This window comes from Lineus longissimus, chromosome 6, assembly GCF_910592395.1.
Source record: "Lineus longissimus chromosome 6, tnLinLong1.2, whole genome shotgun sequence".
In the NCBI taxonomy this organism is placed as follows: Eukaryota; Metazoa; Nemertea; class Pilidiophora; order Heteronemertea; family Lineidae; genus Lineus; species Lineus longissimus.
The window spans coordinates 18,736,608-18,756,818 of NC_088313.1; the positions used below are offsets into that span (position 1 = coordinate 18,736,608).

General features: G+C 43.2%; 2 protein-coding genes across 6 annotated transcripts; both read right to left on the reverse strand.

The window, feature by feature from the left end:
• Positions 1-4,458: 4,458 nt before the first annotated feature.
• On the reverse strand, positions 4,459-15,229 carry LOC135489148 (uncharacterized). Of its 5 annotated transcripts, none has more exons than XM_064774354.1 (2): positions 15,099-15,229; positions 4,459-8,057 (listed from the first exon to the last, which is right to left on the reverse strand). In XM_064774354.1, the coding sequence occupies exon 2, from the start codon at positions 7,629-7,631 to the stop codon at positions 6,729-6,731; it is 903 nt and encodes a 300-aa protein (XP_064630424.1). In that variant the 5' UTR covers positions 7,632-8,057; positions 15,099-15,229; the 3' UTR covers positions 4,459-6,728. The 5 variants fall into 5 exon arrangements, with proteins under 5 accessions (XP_064630424.1, XP_064630422.1, XP_064630423.1 ...); XM_064774352.1 differs by lacking the exon at positions 15,099-15,229 and adding an exon at positions 14,921-15,079; XM_064774353.1 differs by lacking the exon at positions 15,099-15,229 and adding an exon at positions 11,580-11,742.
• An 882-nt stretch (positions 15,230-16,111) lies between these two features.
• Positions 16,112-17,134, reverse strand: LOC135490022 (lactosylceramide 1,3-N-acetyl-beta-D-glucosaminyltransferase B-like). Its single transcript, XM_064775668.1, has one exon. It carries the CDS (start codon positions 17,132-17,134, stop codon positions 16,112-16,114), a length of 1,023 nt encoding a protein of 340 aa, XP_064631738.1.
• Positions 17,135-20,211: the final 3,077 nt, after the last annotated feature.

Genomic DNA, 20,211 nt, shown 5'->3' on the forward strand with positions numbered 1-20,211 from the left:
GCGTTGTTAGTCTCGGAGCAGCTGAACCCTGCCTCTAACTCTGAATCCTTTTTTTCAATGGAACATAAGCGGGATCCTGGGCAAACATTCGCGTGCGAGCGCTACCATGCAGTACAAGACTACAGAGTTCGGACCAGACATTTTATTGGTGGTGAGATTCGTATGTCATACATCGTCTAGATGACCACGGGCCACCCCCGGCCCCAGGAAACGCCTATCATCTCACGAAAAGATATCATAATATCAAGTGTATGAGGTGGTGAGGCTAAAAGGCGCGAGATTGGAGTAAGTTAGATCTCATTTCTCTTCGAAAAGCCTCCGAATCGTATCTCCACCACGCCAAAGATGTCTTCGGCCATTCGTCACATCTTACCCCGCAGACGCAAAGCTGTCTTCCGGCTTGGTTTCGTTCTGACATTGTTCTTCTTTTTCATCTCGTATAATCAGGAGTGCATATTCGGAAAAGGAACAAAAGGGAATGTTCCACTGCAAAATGAAACAAGCATGAGGTCGTCTGCCCGTTTGTTGACAGACAAGTGGCTACCGAGTGCTGCTGGACGGAATCAAACAAATAAAACTTCAGTTGTCGCCGTTCCACACGGAGGAAGATATGAGGAAAGATCCTGGCGGACTACCTCCGGGTACCTTGATCGTTGGATACCGATGTCTGGTTTGAGAGGCAAGGAAAGATACAAACTGAACCATCCAGGAATTTGCCGGGACAATGGAACATATATGCTGGTCGTCGTCAAAAGTGCTCCACATTATTTTGAAAAGCGGTGGGTCTGTCGCCAGACTTTCGGACCAGTCTCATCAATCGTTGATGGGCGGAAGATAAAAATTATTTTCATGCTTGCTATGCCGACAAATAAAACGCTGCAAAAAAAGATCGAAGAAGAAGACGCCACGTATCAAGACATTGTCCAGATCTCAAATTTCATCGACGACTACAAAACGAACACCTACAAGACGCTGGTCGTTTTTCAGTGGGCATTGGAGTACTGCCCAGCTGTGAAATACGTCTCGTACGTCGATGATGACGTCTTATTATTCCTGAAACGATTGGTGAGTTTCCTTGTTAAATCTGGTGACATAATCAGACCCCTTTACGGTGGATACCTTTTTAATGAGGGACAAGGAGAGGTAAGACCCGCGGACAAAACAATTTGGTACGTCAACAGGACAGACTTCTTTTCTGACGTCTACCCTGCCTATATCCCCGGATGTGGCACTGTCTTTTCATTAGATGCCATTGCAAAGATTTTGAATGGCTGCCGGACGCTTCCCTTCATGTTCCACGTTGATGACGCCTACTTAGGCGTTTGTGCACGCGTGGCAGGCGTGGAGCCAGTTCACATCCCTGGGTTCCTTTACGCCAATTTCAACGGGGATCCTAAATCATGGATATTGATCCATGGCCTGAGCAACAACGAACGACTCATATGGTCTTATGGTCTAAAGTAACCTCATGGGAATGACTATTGGAAGACTATACCTTTGAGCTTCATGATGAGGTAAGGCAGAATAACGGAAAGACACTGAGGCTGTCTCGACTAACACAAAGGAGACAACCCCTTTTCGATCGCAGAAACAGAAAATATGCGGTGCTCGTGTTTACGGATATCATTATTGTCCCCTCACTTATCATTCCACCCAACACAAGTTGGAGCAGGCGTCACACTATACGATACTGCTATCGTTCTGGCGTACGATATGAGATTTAGTGTGATTTTTATCCCTTTTAAGACATTATTGCAGCGAGGACAATGATTCCAAGAAGTTCGACAAGGCCAGCTTGACTTCTATGGATAATCTGGTTTATAACAGCATAACTCTATTGCAAGCTTAAGGATAAGGACTCGTCCCAATGACATCGTCCTCAATCGTGCGATAGTGAAATGCACGGACGTTAAACAGGCGCTTGTTCTTCATATGATACTGCTATTCAACGAAGACAAGAGAATAGTCAGAAATCCTCTATTGCCTCTATGTCCACGGCCGTACGACGGAAGCATCATACTTATTTGTTCGATTCTGCGAGGAAGCCTGAGCCATAACTACATGTAGTTTGCTCTGGATGTCCCCCATTTGCCATATTGTTACAACACAATACTGATTCCGTTGCTACTGGAGGGACATCAAAAGCGTTTACACCGGTTTTTCTCTAAGAAAAAGTGCAAGTTTGATGCTTTGTTCCGACTCCAAAATAAATACAGGTAAAAAGAAAACACCGTGCTTTTAAAATCTGATAATCATATTTATTTCTTATCTTAAATTAACAATTTTACATAGACGCGGGGCTTGTGTGATTTGTATTTAATTGTCTTCAACACGGACTGATAGAATTCCGTGTCTTTAAATAAGTCAAATAAATTTTCAGGGGATCGACAGGCCATCCTCGTCGCACCACCAGATGGCGATATCTTCGTTCCAGACAACAGCCAGGAGGTAATCGTCTCGCCAACGTCGTGACGGCCCCTTGCCGAGTTCTTAGCTGTAACATTTTCTGCTTTTCTCTATATCCTGACATAACCAGTGGTTTTAAATATACTCTCGATTTCGATATTTTTGAATACGATGTAGGAGTATCAAAAACCTGTACCTCAGGATGCAAACTCTAAGGCTTTTTAGTCAGCTTTATTCCGCTACTTGATCCCATCCCACCAGGAGAGGCCTGTTGAGAGCTTTTATCAAGGAACTGATACCGAATTGGAGATATTAGTTGTCTCAACAAACACAGTGAAGCTGAAATGTACGCCAAAACTAAGGCGACCGCGAGGTACAGTTCACGTGGTGTTGGGAGAGACAGCCAATACCGACAGTGAGGTATCAAATACTCTTCTAAAATAGATATTTTGCACCAAACCAATGGTACGTATTTTACGGCACGGGTGTTTTAGAATTGCATCTCAGAATTGCATCTTCGATACAAGGGTCAGTTGTTGCGGGAGATGGCATTTGAGCATTACCCTTGATTGGATTTTCAAAAATAACTACATGTATAGATTTTATTCTGTCACAACATGGGCGGTGAAAATGTCTTAAAGATTCAAGTCTGAAGTATGTACCATCAGCAGTTTAGCCGGTAAAACCAACCACAAACACAGGATCGAAGTTTTCGCCTGAAAAGTTCACAAAGTCCATTAAGTCTTGGGCCTTGTGTTTGCCCGATAGGCCTAAAAGCTGAATATATATGTTTTATATAGCTTTTATATAGCACACAATGGTTCTTTGGGGAACAATAATGAATAAGAAAGGAACAGAGGGTTGTAAAGGAAGACAGAAGAGAAGACAACTAGGCCAGAGACGCGTGTGAAGGAATACGGAAAGAATAGTGATTTATCAGGCATTGTCATTGGCAAGCCTTCTCTGCTGTGATAACCCATATAAACAGGCAGGCACGGATCGTCAATAATGGACCGATCGTAGCCCGATCGAGCTATTTCATTGCCTAAATATTCCTGCATTCTGCTGCGACAACCATGATATTAAACAGTCAGGCAAACAACCCCCTCCACAGGGATTTTTTGTGGGATTTTTTGTCCTCAGCACCGTAATAATAAATAGCGACTGCCGCGGCCGTTGGAGGCAAGGATCATCCATGGACCGATGGCAGCCCGATCGATCTAGCGAGAGCCACGGAAACAGCTAGATCAGCCTAAGGTCTCCGAATTGGGGATCCTTCCCCCGACAGTGTTGAATGAGGACAAAAGCAACGACTGAAGACGACCCAGTCCATGTCGTATCTGATAACCAAATCGCCCACCAAAACTTCTCACACAATGCATTTGCTGGTAATACGAGCAGCACCAGGCCAAGATCTCTTGGAATTACTTTTAGAAAATACCATGCATCGTATATGCTAGGTCAAAATCAGCAGGCCCGAGACAAGGAAGAAAGGCTTCCAGGCCCTGTTCCTATTCTTCCGCTGAACAAAGGTAACAAACACTATCCCTGTATTGATATTCTTGGAAAGCAAAATGAAAAGTGTTTGAACAGACCAGAAATACTGGTATACGCGATATGCCAAAGAATCGCAGGGGAAGAAGTTTAGCTGCATACGAAATCTTCCAGATGTGTACCGCTGAGACCCGACATTTGCAGGCTACGATATCATTATGAACGTTGGGACAGCTCCTAACTAATTTTACAGCAATCGAACAACCAAGAATGACAAACATAATTTTAGGCACCGGGTCCGGATTAACAGAGGACTGGTTGTCCCATCGTCTTGCATCTGAACGCAGTGTTTGGGAAGACCGAACAAAGATGCAAGAACTTTTGCAACCGAAAATGAGTCTGCATAATCGAGACATTCAGATATGGGTCGTCACCCGTTTGTTGTCGTTGGAGGCTGGATTGATGTGTAGAAGGAGATGTTTCCCCCACGCCCCACTCATCCTGAGTTTCAGGGCTTTTCATTCGGCTGACTTTTGAAAACATGGACAAGGCTTGCAGTATGAATTGCTTTGGTCATATTATTTTTCAATAACCATATTTAAAAATTCACCAATCTCAGAAGAAAAAGCCTTTGGGGTACCTGGATAGAGCATAAAATACCATTTAAACCACAAACAAACTTTGTGTCTTAGGTCATACATCAGATTAACAAGAGTAAAGAGGATTGCCCTAGGTGTAGACGCACGTTTTTTTCATGCACTAATAGGCCTAGACTTCATTATAAAACTATCTGAAATCATAACTGGAGGATTTGGCTGGGCGAGTGACATGAGATTGACACAGATTTAGGCTAAGAGTTTGTGCAATCATTTTAATATTCAGGCTGATATTCACTGTTGGCAGGGTGTGTGACAACCGTCACCTCTGGAAGGTGTTTGGGGGAGAACTCTGCAAGGTACCATAGAGGGTGTGGCACTAAACGTGAATGACAGCTGATGGTTGCAAAGTTGATAGAGTTTATGGTTGCAAAGTTGATGGTTGTTGCAGGAATGCGGCAAACCGTACTGATTCCACTTATCGCCTGAAAGCGACGACGAGGTCCGTCTATTAGTACGATAATCAATATAACAATGTATCTCAATCTGATTGTCATGTAATGTAGATCTATCTATGCCTACGAATACATCATTGACCTCAAAACAAAAAACCGGTCGGTCATGATTATAATTCAGTGAGCCAAATTGTAGGCTTAATTAGGGAGACAATCCAATGGTGACAACGGGTGATTAGGCCTATGCCGTAAGATTTTCGAGTTGGCCTAATTTTAACTCTATCACTAGACTGCCGATGGTAACACACAGAGCCACGGTAAAGGAGAAAATTGAACACTTGCGTAATTTTATGTTTACTATAATATTGCATGATCAATATTCAGAAAGACCTTAAATATCTATATATTTAAAGGCAGACTGTAGGCAAGAGCCAGGAGTGCCAGATATTTCACGAATTCTCCGATAGGTGTCCCCCTTCTCACAGTACCGCACCAATAGTAGGACCCATTCTCCCTTGTACAAGGAATACTTGGATCAGCAGGTCAAACCCGCCCCAATTTTCACTGTGCATATCGCCTGGAGACCACTGAATAGACATGTGGCCCCTGCCTTTCGTCCCCTTTTAAAACTATTGTTAAAATGGCGGCGCTCTGTCGTTGTAGACGACCTATAGGTTAAGTCACACCGACACTGACAGAGAGGTTCGAGAAGTGTCTTGGTTCTCGACGTATTCGTACTCATGGAGTACTTATGTATTTTTTACTAGGCTATCATTGTTCTATCGCAGTCACCTCAATCATGAACAGAAAAGTGCATTTCATGCATACTGTATGACAGCAATTAACCGACCTAATTAACATAAGAGTACACCATACACTATAATCAGAACAATATTTTCCACGGGTAAAATGCCTGTACGGTGCGGTTAATCGGTGCACCAATCTCTTAAAACAAAAACTTATATCATCATGTTGACAGGTGGAGAAACACTGCGGTGTTGATTACCTGTTTACCCACTTTTTCATAGCAGACGAGAAGGAACGGAGAAATGCTGTCAGGATGAACAGAAATGCAACCAAATTGCTGTAAAACCGCGAGGAGCCGTCACTGTACTTTAAGTAAAACACGCGCTGGCATTCGTCCTGAAATCTCGAGAGTCGCGAAACCGTCAACCGATTTGACAGCAACTAGACATTTTGCCATATTAAGAACAAATAATGAATACATGTCAGGTTCAATATGACCTGGAAACGCTGATTTTGGTGCAGGAAGAAATGAAAGACACATAATATCTTTCAGGATAATTATCGCTCTGAGGTCTAGTTCGTTTCATTTCCAAGAGCACATGGCAGTGAAAATGAAAGTGCATTCACTTCCTGAACTTGCCTAGCACTTCGTGAGATGAAAACAGTCCAAGGTCCACTGTCAATAAGGATAAGACCATCACAGATGAAAATACAAAATGTGCCTTGCTGAACTGGTAATGTCAAGGTTACGAGAGGAAAAACACAAAAGCGTGTCTCATTACGAACAATTCGAAATCACGAAAATGTTGCGTTTTGATTGTGAGATAATGGTTCAGGAGATCACATGGAACATTTCCATGGCAAAAGAGGAAGCACAATTTTATTACTTTCTTTCTGTCACTTATTCTACTCAAGGAGCTGAAGGCATCAAGCGGTGCCAACCCTTTATTGGGATCTAGATCACCTATATCCTAACTACCTATACCCCTGAAACTACCAGTTTTGCCAAGCACAAATTGTACCACTACTATCATGATAATCCAGTATGAACCTCTACCCTGGGTAGATCTGATGACTGCGACCCCAGGACCGTGGTTGACACAGCCCCCGATCTGGGTGACCCTCCACGTGTCGTGGCACCGTCCACAGAACCCTGTTTCCCGCTGGTACTCCGAGGCGAGACCTTCACCTCGCGAATCCTCTCGTTAAGTTTAGAGTCCCCCATCTCCAGATCTTCCGAAGGCACAGTGGAAGGTCTGTATTGTTCCTGACGGGGACTTATGACTTTCTCTAATTGTTTAGTCCGTTTAGAACTAGAATTCACACCACCTCCACCTCTGTCCGGAGGCTCACACTCCGAAGAAGAATCACTACTCGAGATATGAGGTCTAACAATCTCTAAGTTCGTCCACTGGGAACTCTCCTCAGGGACCTCAACCTCCACGCCAGTTCCTTGGGAGAATGCCACATCTTCCAAAGGTTCACAGGCCCGAACACCCGCCAACCATTCCCTGCACTTTTCATGATTTTGATCTAGATATATCCGTTCGTCCGAGTAGTATTTTTTCCTCAGTCCTATTTCCTTGGGGTGTGTTTCTGCCAAAGTGACAGTCACACCCACATCAGGGATCTCCGACTGGTGGATCATCATTTGTGACCGTGTGCGGTGAATTTTCGCTTTAGTCCGTTTCGCGGGTTTTGTGTGACTGGAGTGAGTATGGCCATGATGGCGGCCGATCTCGAGGTCCTGGCCAGACCGATGCACCCTATTCAAGTCTGTGAAGTCAATGTTCTTAGCACCATTCTGTCTTTGTTCGAAGTCCCTCCACGAAGGGGGCTTCGGGGGTTTGGGTAGGACACTTAACCCGCAGCCCCGTCCAGTGGATGCGCCAGGGTTGTGACGCCCATACATACCTCGCCTTTCGCACAGCATAAAATCCAATATGGTGGCCAAGCAGGTTTTTGTTTTAGACCAAATAACCCAGATAGCCGTTCAACATGCACTTATGTTTTCCACACGGCAAAGAGTAAATGTTTGTCGAAGACCGCGCGTTGTTTAACGGAGAACAAACAGAAAAACAAAGCAAACCGTAGAATCCATAGCATGTAAAGTCAAATTCACATAACGAATGTTTGAACAGGAAAAGTCGACTCGTACCACCAATCTCTGTCTGAATCCTTCTCCGTTAACTTGCTGTAGGTAGATGTAGACGGTTCGTACATGTACGTAGTCTGGCTACGTATATATGGCACTGGTATCTTTCACTCCTGCTGGCAGTATGGCCTATATACTCCGGAGTAATCACCTGTCTCTGGTTACAGCCTGGCAGCCCGCGCCTGCCACTTCCTAGCGGCAATGCTGAAACGAGAAGCAAAACAAACCGTGAAAGCTTTCTGGCGGTGTCAGGGTATTTTATGCCTGGAAAAACAACACAAAGTGAGCAGACGATCGAAACTACAACGCTTCGACAGACAACTTACTTGATTTGATATTCTAGTCGAAGCCAAAGCGTGTCAACGTTTATTTTGAGGACAATGAGACTATTCTAATGTTCAATAGATGATATTCGGTCTTCTAGCAGACGACACTTATTTGAGTTGAAGAACCACACGCCCCGCTGTCATTCCAAAGAAAATTCATAAATAATGTCTTGGTGTGTTTATCACGCAATGTTATAAAAAGAACCGAAGGACAATCTTGCATTTATCGCACGTTTGAAGTGGACAAAGGACTATTCTGCAAAAGAATAATAGTTTAACTACAAGTCGTGATATACATATTCTTGTCCAATTTTACCCGTCATGACGTGCATATACCCATTCTAAGTAAGACATCTAATTGTCCTGGTTATATAACTCGTGATAATATTCCATGATAAACTGGTTTATGGTTTGTGACACTTTTTTGCTGTGCCGATATGGTTTGAGTCGCGGCTGGAGGTCATCCCTATGGTTAGCCCGCCAAAGTTTCGTTGTCAATCTTGTCAGGAATCTTGTAAGAATCTTGTTAGAAGAGGCTGATTCTTATAAGATTTCCTTTCACAATTTTAAATTCAATATCAAAGAGAGGGCGGGGTTGTTCATGGCAACAAGATCGGCGCGCGATTTGCTGCTTTAGTCACGATCATTCACGCGTCAGCAACATTTGCGCATCCTGAGGAAGTCAGGGGATATATATGTTTCTTCGGCTCTGCGACACTATTGCGCCACTAATCATGCAGCGTTTCACATTTTTGTCAGGACTGCTCGCAATATCACACATACTACGTACGTGTTCTATATCACAAAATGTATTGTTCTATATCAACTGCTAACAACTAATTCCAAGAACTATTAGGGAAACAATGAGAATAAACGCACCAATTTCATTCTTGATTAAGCATTCGGTCAACAATTTTACACCAGCATTACAATATCATGTTTCCGAAATGCATCGGTTCATGGTAGATGAACGACGAACATTAGATATCGTGGCTTTGACCAATGATGGTGACAGACGAGGGATCGGTTGAAATTTCTTAAGAAATGCAAGGGGAAAACGTTGGAAACTTTAAAAAACGAAGAGGAAGCGGTTAGAAGCTTTAAGAAACGAAGGGGGAAACGCCGGAAGTTTCCAAGAGCGTAGGGGAAGGCGTTGGAGGTATTTCAGTGGTACCCACCTGAGCACGTTTTCTTTTACTTTGAAATATCACATGGAGACAGTTTAGCCGTGACCATTCACCAAGTGACCTGGCCACAAAATGGCGGAGGTATTCCCGAGTACAGGTGTCCTCCCAAATCTTATCTTCAGACAACATGTGAGTATGTCACTCACAAGGCGTGCCATCAACTCTTTTAAGTAATCAGCTAACTTAACATCAAGATAAGGCAAATTAAAGGGGCAATGTCGCAAATAGAAATCATGCAAGCCTATCTCGACTTGGATGCTGGTACGGCAGCATTGCAGATGAACACTCGAGATGAATTTTTATGTCATCTGCACCAGACTCCATTGCTTATCTTTTTCGTCTTCGCTGAATCTTTCTTTAAAGGCCCATTATTTAGTAATGGCACTGTCCCTTAATTTTTGAGGTCAGGGGCCAAGAACCCGATATCTCCAACTCTTAGCACAGGTATGCACAGTCTACCTGTAAGGCCAAGCCGAGTTCTCTAGTTAGTTGGTTGTAGACCTGCTGAGCAAGCAGAACACAGTCTGTTGAGCATTCTCGAACTACAGAGAGCTATCGAGACGAATATTTGCGTCTGGGTCTTACTCACAGATCCCTGTCAGGAATAAGAAACCAGTTGTCAACCAAAAGACTTGCAGCATGGAGCTTTTGGCATCGCGTCTCTTGAAAATGATCTGCTGACGCATTCATATACATTCCACCACAAAATCTGCTGGAAAGGAACAAAAAATGTCCGCATCTGAAGTCGTGACGTATGGGGTGAAAGGAGACTATTGGACCTATATAAGTAGCTAGGCTGACGCCCTTGTAACTAGGATAATAAATAAATACACACTGAGACGTTTAAAGAATTTCTTGTGATATTTCAAATATTCTGTCCAATAATGGCAACCCGTCGCGCATGCAAAAGCTATCATTTTTGTATAGTTAGCTTTATTAGAGTGAAATAACTTCAGCGGATCTCGCATTGTCATTTTCTAGAATGTTTACAACTCGTAGAGCAGTGATATTCAGCGGATAAAACGACTTTGTTCACTTCTACCGCGGATGACGTCGATTGTAAGATGACACCGCCGCCATTACAATAGGCCCGGGCAAATCACGTGACTGCATTTAAGCGCAAACTGTCGGATATCAATTCGGCCATTCGGTATTTTCTTTGCGGTATTGTTGTTGCTAAAGACGTCATCGACTATGGACTGTCAATGAAATATCAAGATTGATTAAACAGAAATCATCAGATTTGACTTCAAAAGTCAATCTGTGCTTCTTAGTTCTTAGCAGAAAGATCTTGGCCAGGATTCTGGTTTTAAAGATACTTCCCAAGGGTTTGGTGAGAGTCTGCTTAAGTATTCGGTAAGATCCTAGTGATTATTGTAATAAATTGCACATCTCAGTAAGAGTGTGAAAGCTTTGTAATTCTCATCTAAAACAAATCGATCTTTATGACGATGCTTACCTGGAATTGTATCGGGATCACTCAATATGGGTTCAATGTCAAGTCTTTCTCGATATATAGTCTACCACTATTTAATGGCATTAAGATGCGACTACGCTTAGCTGTCTCCTGTACGAATGAGCCAGCGTGGTCACTGGTGGAACCCATTCCCAGCAGGGGATGCCAATTAGTGCCGTACCAAAATCTTATTTCTGGATTTTGTTGCGTCATTTTTGCGGGGTTTGTGATTTGATAACATCTGCTGCCTCTTTCACAACATTGTCAAAGCCTTTTCTCATTGTCAGGTCGAAGTATCGTCTGCTAACGTCTATTTTAGCCTCCTTTTCTCGAACAGTCAATTTGGTCAACCAAATTCGCGTGCTTCTTGGCATCGGCACCAGGTGACCATGTAAAACCTAAGCATCTGCAATCTGCGAAAAAGCAGTCGTCGGCACGACATCACGAGATTCTGGTGAACATATATCTGTCGGTTTATGTGCTTGAGAATTTCTGCACATTTTCCATTGAGTACTTATAAAGACAAAATCTAAAGGCCTACCTTCGAATCGTTGGGAAATCCCATGAGATAAAACAAGCGGATTCCGATACTTCTGAACCATAATGTGAGAGTCACTATTGAGAGTTATTCAGGGCTTGTGCCGTAATTTCTATACCACAAAATACAAAATAGCCAACTATTCCTCGAAAATTTGGAAATATTCCTAATATTCTCTGGCATAAGGGAATGAGTGTATTCTACACATCTTATACTCACATTCCCAACTTTAAAATCCTCCAAGATTAGCTGTAGTTGTGTTCAAGCGACCGAATCTGAGGGCTAAAATGGGCCAATAAAAATCACCACGATTCCAAATCGTTCCTTTTACTGTCTACAAACTTGAAGTGCAATATTATGATCACTTATTGTTAAAAGTGCTAAATTAGTCATGCGGCCAACATGACCAATGAAGTCCTTCCGGTGGATTTGGTCTGCAGATATCAAATTGTCTTCTACGGCAGACGACAACGGAACAACAATACGATCGAACAATACGAAAGTTGATGACAATAGAATATGATGGCAATAGAATTTTGACACCAGACACATCGAATGTCAACTTACACAAAAACGAATGAATCATAGGATATCTATAAAAGTTTAGGCGGAATTGTTTGTATCCGGTTTTCTGGTCACGATTCAATGAAACACATCAAAACATTTTCAGATTTTGGCGAAATCACTGAGTGGTTATTGTACGATATACGTCGTTAAGGCAGACGTAGAGACCTGGCGGGCCCCGGGTGACAGGCACTTAGAAAGTTTCTAGGAGACAAATCTATTCCTTTTCCCAACCGCCAATGGCGCTAAAGCCGAATCTTGCGTGTCATCAATGGACCAATCAGATTCGCCGAAATTTATTCTCCGCATAGCTCTGCTCGGCTCAACGCGCACCGACCAATCAGAAAGGGTGATTAATGGATGCACTTGACGTTCTGCCAATCAAATAAACCAGTTTCTTTACTTCGTAAATATGTTGATATGAACCAATCAGGGCAAACGAAATTCACGCGGATGTTCTTGGGACAACATGCTAGTATATCATTTAATGTATCAAGTAACGCTTATACATTACGGAAAATTTTCCCTGAGAACAAATTATACATGTTGTTCCATCTCCTTTCATGCCATTTTCAAACCTATATCAATATTTGTAGTAAGGTTAAATGAAATATAATAAAAGCTTGGGAGAGTGCAAAAAATCTCGTCCGTCGTGGCTTCAGGCGAGGGAAAATTTGAATACAAAATGGCCGTGCCTGATATACATTGGGATAAGATAGTTTGCACAGTGTTGGCGTATTTGCTTTTCTGATTCATAAAGGTTCATCTTTCACAAGAGGCTCTGAGACATGTTCAGGGGTAATGAGTTCATTATTTCGTTGAACATAGCGTGAAGATTTTTCGAGTAAGTGTGAGAGGTTGGTTGACATATGATTCATGCTACGCAGGCCTTAACCAATTTCGTTGGAAGATTTTAATCTTTATAAAGTGCCTAATGCAACCACTCATTTGGACAGTTTCTCCCAAAATATAGAAATAAGACGCAGGAAAAACAACACTTCTGATGGCAGTTAATCTCTCTGTTTTAAAAGGATTATTTCTCTTTATTGAGTTTGTCTGCAGGCAGAGAATTTCCACGGACTTCATTGGCGTGTCAAAATTGAATTCGCCACTCTCTTCTGGCTGGCTGAATATAGGAGACGTAAGGTTTACAAACCAACACATGTCAATCATGTTTCGCCGGAGAACTTACAAAAAAACATGATTCAGTCGTAAGTAAAAAAAAGTGTTGTTTCGTTCAGCTCATTTCATAGACTGAACAAGTTTAGTCCATACATTTAGATCATAAAGCAATAAAAAAACATTAGGGGCTCACAGAAACTAAGAAAATATTACCACTTTCCTCCATTGACACATGGTTATCAGATAAAAATAACTCTGACTGACTAGCAGCGCCGCCGTTGGCGAGTAGTAGAACTGTACACCAGAGCATAGGGTGCTGCTGTATTCGGTAGAAACTGAGACGTTCTCTCTGTTCCAAGGGGTGGATAATGTTCCAACGACTGTAACGGAATTCATGATTGCGAGAGAAAATGATGAGACGCTTCAAACCGATCTAAGACATAATAATATAAATTCTGAAAAGTTGTTGAAAATCTTTAATATTGAAACTGTCGGAACATTTTTGTTGTTATTCCTTTATGGTAAGACTAGATTGATCCATGCATGTGGATGAACTTCGATAGAAGACCTCAACTGATGGTGAGCGAATGGAGTTGGCAAAGGATAGTATCTGATGATTGTACCTTTGGAGTTCATTGGGCGTGTGGTATTTTGGCGTGTGGTTCTTGTTCATGTATATGTTATACAATTTGAGAAGGTTGTTTACCGACATGTCTTTTTTCTCGTCAAAAGGAATTTTAAACCCTGTTGGTCGACTTGCTTTTAAGGACCTATGTTTAATTTTAAACGTTCTGACAACAGCGTTTCCTTAGAATTAGAATCATTAACTTTTGGTTTAATAACTTATGTTTGATGAAGTTTTGTTGTCAATGTGTGTTGTTACTTTCGCTTTGTTTACTCTCATGTGAACTTGTTTTCAAAGTGCATTTGTTGAACCGACCTGTGTCAACTTTTGGTAAACAATACAGGTATTGACGAGGAAAAACATTGCCTTAATGGGAGTTGTCAGGGATCGTAGGTCCTATCTAAGAGTAACCAGCCTAAATTTCAGGGTCCTATTCACTATGGCCGTTCCCAGATTTGTCCCCGGCGCCAGTTGCTTCTTTCATTTGTTTTAGATCCTTTACATCTTAAAGTAACTGCCATATGGATGCTGGGGTTGACCAAATCAAATCAGAATCTAAGATGGCTGCCAGGAGCAAAGATGGCTGCCGCCCCAACTTCCCGATCCACGATATCTCGAGTACAAACTTTGAAACGAATTCAAAAATGGCAAAGTAGAAGTACATACACGAATAGAAAGTTTGCGTTGGGATTTGATTCGATGAGGATGGCTATGGACTACCTCAGGAGTGTACATTTACACGAAAACGGAAGACGCCCATCCCAGACCACAGAAATTGGAACCCGATGAAAGGTTCTAGTGGTCACTTTCGACAGGTGGTTTCCTGAAGAGCAGTGTGATGTTTTCTGTGACTAGGACTCGAAAATGAAGAGTGGGTCATACAAGTGACTTGTCAAAACCCCGCAGTCGAAAATGAAGGCGTCTCGTAGGTTGTGTCGTCGTTGGAAATGTCCTCGGATAGAATGTCCGGGAAACAAAGGAGTTAGAACCATACACTATGATCCGTCAGAATACAATAGGACCAGACACTTTTATCAAGGGGACATTTTCGACTGTCACACCGATCGTCCTGCCTGTCGATTCGAGGGAGATGTGCTTGTCTCTGCCGAAACAGAGAAGAGAACCTCGGGTTTTATCCTTGGACCGAGGCACAGGTGGGGATCTCGGGCATGTAACGGCAGTAGTGACAGCTCACCTGTTTAGTTCAAACTGCAAAAGACGTCAGTTGAGATGACGTAAGACGACTCACCTGATTGACAAGAACCCTTGAAATATTCGGAGCAGACGGTATCCACACTCAAAGACAGTATTCCGCGCCATGGTGGGAAGACAACCACAGCCATTCAGCACACACACCAACTCTAAACCATGTCTAAACTATAATAGCGTTCTATAAAGCGGGTATCGGATAATCTGTGCGTACATACCAGGCGCAACTCTCCCTGGTGGCTCCACAGACGTCCCGATTTAAACTCTTGCCCACGGGAAGGTTTTAGTATGGAGGTCTAATCAAGCGGACATGTTCCCATTGATCGTGCTTGGCCTGATCGTCGGTTGAAATCGAGTTTTGTTGTTCTAGCAAGACACAACCAAAAGCACCAATAAAAGACTCTATTGGGTTCACTGAAAGCGGCTATTGTGCGCTATTGTGAGTGTGTTCCGGGCCCATTGTAATGGTGTGACCATGTTTACTTTTTGTCCTCGCCACAATGGCACTATTACCAAAAGGGAAAGTTGAATTATACCATCAATTTTAGGCTCCATGTAACACATTCTTGACGTGACGGAAATAAGACTTGACGCGGTGTGACGTTTCTGATTCCAACAAAATTTGATTAAACAGGTTATCCTGACGGACAAAGACAGGAGATGGCGTGGACGGATGACTGGAGGTGACCACTGGAGACATTCCCATTCCCCGAAATGATAGTATCAATACAAACGTCATCTCCTGTCTTCAGTGGTCATCTCCTCCCCTGAATGCGAATGTCTCCGTCACCTCGCCCCTAATCTTATTATAAGATGAGGTTGCATCGTTGATACTAGGTGATTCAAACTGAATTACTCGGTCCCTCAACCCTCTATCTTAGAAATGAATGGACTCGTCATGCCTCATAGACTTAATTCATATCAGCCATTGACCAATTAATACTTGGAATGTCGTACAAAATAGCATTTAAAATTACTTGCACCAGGTGTAGGCTATTCGATGATAGTAAAAGTCAAGTAACCTTGATCCTGCACATGCAACCCATTTAACGGGAGACTGTAGGCGGCAGGAGCAAGGTTGGTCGGATTATGCTACACGAAGTTGCCGATAGGGGTCACTCTTAAATCACAGTACACCGTAAATTCGTAAAACACCAAGATACACATCGGAATTATCCACGCTTGTATGAAGATGATGATATTACCGCCGAGTCAAACACAACCCAGCCCGCTAAATAGTATCTGAACTATTCATAACGAAGTGAGGATATGGTAGCCACCGTTGTTCCAACCTCAGGTCAAGGTCAACCAGTAAATGACGCCATAATTTCACTTTCTCCGTCTCATTTAGTCCATGAATAGCAATCACAGATTTATATTTCTCATAGCTGTAGTCCAAATTAGCTTCAAGTCGATACAATTCGAAACCCGAAATGAATACTGGCTTGACATCTATTGAGAATGCGCAGAGACCAATATAGGCGTCGTCAACGTGAAACATGTATTGTAAAGACTCGGATGCTTTCAGCAGTCTGGGAATCAGCGGTCCAGATAATACTACTGCGAACCCTGTCACATAGTCCGGGTAATAAAGGTACGGATAATTCGTAAAATTCACAAACCATTTGCTATTATTATCAAGCTTCCTCACCATTGCTGGAATTATGTACCCGCCTATTAAATTGACGTCATTATTCTTCGTGAGGAACGTCACAAGTCTAGCTGGTACCACCATGACATCATCATCCACGCTGAGGACATATTCTGCGTTGGAGCAATATGAGTTTGCCCATTCGAAAGAGGAAAGCAACTTAAATGTATTATTGGCATAGTTATCCTTGAAGACTCCCTGCAAAATATCTCCAAAGCGCACATTCTCAATTTCCATCTTATATTGTGACGTCACATCGTCCGTCATGGCGGTCACAAAAAACACCCGAATCTCCCTGCCGTTGACACTTTTGATCGCTCCCCAGTTTTCTCTCCATGTCTGCCGCCGTTTGAAATTCCCAGCGCCACTTTTGACAAGGACTAATAGAAACAGATCTGTGTTTTTCTTGCAGGCATTTTGATGGTTTATTCTGAACATCTTCCCGGTGTCTTCTTTGTCAACAATTGACAGCCATTGCAGACGATAAGGTGATGACGTCTTGGCATCTTTTGCGGGAAATGCTCCAATACCATCTGCAACCTTGATCTGCAAATTCTCCATTCTTGAAATTCTAGCTTTGGTCATAGCTTTGCGGGGAGCCATATTTATCAACAAGATGTCTACTCCGATGGTCATTACTACGACAAGCAAGAAAAATAGGACAGCATACTGAAACACTTTCATTTTGGACACAATGTCGATTCCTAATGGGAGGGCGCCAATTCGCCCTATAGGCGTGGTAGGTACATTTTCACCCTTGGCATGTTGACATAATCCTCGGGATGGCTTGTAGAATCGACTCCGCTTTCAGTTGGTACTTCTACCTCTTCCACATCAGCACAATCCGTAAGAATTCGCCCGCATGCCCTCCTCTAGTTTGTGGTTCCGTTCCACCCCTGGTATGAGCCACGATTCGGCTGTCCCCTTCACTGGATAACGGTCAGTCAACGCTGGACAAAAACACTCGTAAAATAGGGAAAATACGTCAGAAAATAGCCATCGGACGCCTGTAAACTCAAATGCGCCATCTGTCGAATCGCAGACGGCATAATATTACATGCAGATGCTTGGACCATATGCTGCTGGTTCAATCAGGCCTAATAAAGCATTGACATTTATTACCTACAAAAAGTCATTTTAATTACATGTATGTATTTTGCAACCAGCTGCTTTTCCAATTGTTTACAAGCAATGACCTCATAATGCCCACTGTCGTCATACCAATCCAGGGGGAGGGGCGAGGGGAGGGGGAGGGGTGGGCACATAGGAGTAGGATGAGACCATTTTCCACGCACCGCGCACGGACGCGGGAGACTGGCGTGGATAGTGGCGGTCGCCGTCAAACACTGTAAAATCGGGTAGAAGCCGTCCTGACCTACTTGCTCTTAGTTGTGCTTGGTCGTGCTGCGAATTATCCTATATGCATGGATATTATTAAGGGTGGAGGAGTAGTCTTAAAAGATATTTGTGTATTGGCAGCCAGCTGAGATACCAAGGTCCTATAAGATACAGAGTGGCAGTGCAGCAGACTCGAGTTCTCAACTTCATGGATGCAGTATCACATCTGATGTGTATACAGGAAGAACTCTCATTTTCCAAAATATTATGCCTGGACCTTTAATGATAATAAAGAGTTTTCAATATGGAGCTGACTTGTTGAAACTCATAGACCTACATGGCAATGCGTGACTATCGACATATAAATTAGGAGGCACAAATCATAAGCTGTGTGGAGATTTATTTATATTCACGGAAACACATACAAGTGGCCATTGTCCTCAATCTATATAGGAGAAGAATTGAAATTATCATATACGAGCTGAGCTATGAACTTGTATGTACAATATCATTCCAGAGGACGTGCGGAGGTGTAAGGCGCTTTACGTCTCACATATCACCGGGAGCTATATCGATATAAGGGACGCTATTCTGCTCTCGTTCAGGAACACATTAGACAGATAACACCTTGAATATCGAGTTTTATGACACATATCACTAAGGACGCTAAGAGGAACGATAGCTAGCGTTGATTCGTTGCATAGGGCGACCTTGAAATTTAGGTTGCGACTCCAGAGGACATTTTCGTGGCGCATATCACATTGAACAATCCGTCGATGAAAGGGTAGGTACATAAGTAACAGCCATCATCCGCATTCCTTTATCATGGCTCAGCTCGAATTCTCCCTCACTGACATAGCTGATCTCAGCAAACCTTACGAGAAGTATCAATCATACGTAAAGACAGCCGTGGAAATCTTCCACAGAGGGTTAAATCAGCGAATTCTTCACCATGAGAAGTTGAAGGGACACAAAGTAGACCATTTCTCCATTGACCAGGCCTTTATTTTCAAGTCAAGGAGGCGGTTTGATCCTACTGATATCAGTACGTGGGACAAGAGGGACATCGTCACGAAATGGATGCAGGCTTGCAAGGGGAGGCGACACGACGGGGTAATGGAGCTATTTTGTGTCATCACCAAGGACATGGTCCCTAAGAGCTTCAGGAAGACAGCTCATGAATTCTCTCACGACTTGAGACATGGTTTAGAGGAGGCTTACTGCGGTCACCAGATACCCGTCACCGCAAAGCTGAAAGTAGGACCTGCGGAATTCGAGGCTATCGTCCTAATTGTGCTCTTCCGTTTCGATATGGTTGCGACTGATCTCGAGTTGTTCCATAATGTTCAGACACTACGCGATGCATTACTGTCCTCCTACACTGATGCTGTAACAGAGCGATTGAGGAAACATGCTGCGGAATACTTAGAGGACAAGGAGCTAGATTCTAACGTCTTCAAGGTTGTGATTGGGAGTACGTACACGGACGAAGGCAATACGCTGGTCTTCGACCGAATGAAGTCCAAGACGTGGATTCAACGCGGCCTTACCGAGCTGTGTACAGAGCTTTCCCACTGTGCGAAGCGCAGTAGTTACACCTTGGTGGTACTGCTTGCCATTCCTGATGATATCGTCCCCAAGTTCCTTGAAGGGTACGAACCAAAGGACTCGTATGAGCACGTGACGCAGGATCTGGGTCTGAAGATTGGAGCAGCATTAGAAAAGTTCGCTGTTCAGGAAGATGGCGGTAAATTGTCAGGATTCGATTTGGAAATTGATCAAGGTGCATTAGAGAAACCCTGGACACTACATCATTTTGCGTCGGTTGTGTACTTGGGGTACTATGACCCTTCACATGAAACTGAACTTAGCTCGGAGTGCATTGATAACGCGGTTGATGACACTAACACACCACCAAACACGCCCCAAGAAGCAACATCCGATACTGAAAGTGCCACCGATGTGCAGGGTGTTGTGGACCCAGCTGATGATGACAATAGCGTATCTCTTGAAGGTGTGAGCACAACTGATTGTGACACTGTCAATGCATCAGAGGAGGTTGGAGGCTTCGAATCTGTCTTAGAGTAACACGTCAAAAGTCAAAGGAAGAGTTGCACAAAATGTTTTTCCCAGTGATGACATTTCGACTCCACATGATGCTTGTAAAGTACGAGTCACTGATATCGATATTTAGAGACCACACGTATCACAGGATTTGCTGTTCAATTAGTTTATAGTAGAAAAGTCCCAGAGACAAAGTCACAACCATGGCCCTAACTCTGAAACGCCAAAAAGTCTCGAAGACCGTAACAACCAGTCCTGTAGGCGACAAAGTCACAACC

What these genes read in the sequence shown, in the direction of transcription:
- LOC135489148 (XM_064774354.1), bottom strand. Translation starts at nt 7,631, where the DNA reads ATGCTGTGCGAAAGGCGAGGTATGTATGGGCGTCACAACCCTGGCGCA.
- LOC135490022 (XM_064775668.1), bottom strand. Translation starts at nt 17,134, where the DNA reads ATGGCTCCCCGCAAAGCTATGACCAAAGCTAGAATTTCAAGAATGGAG.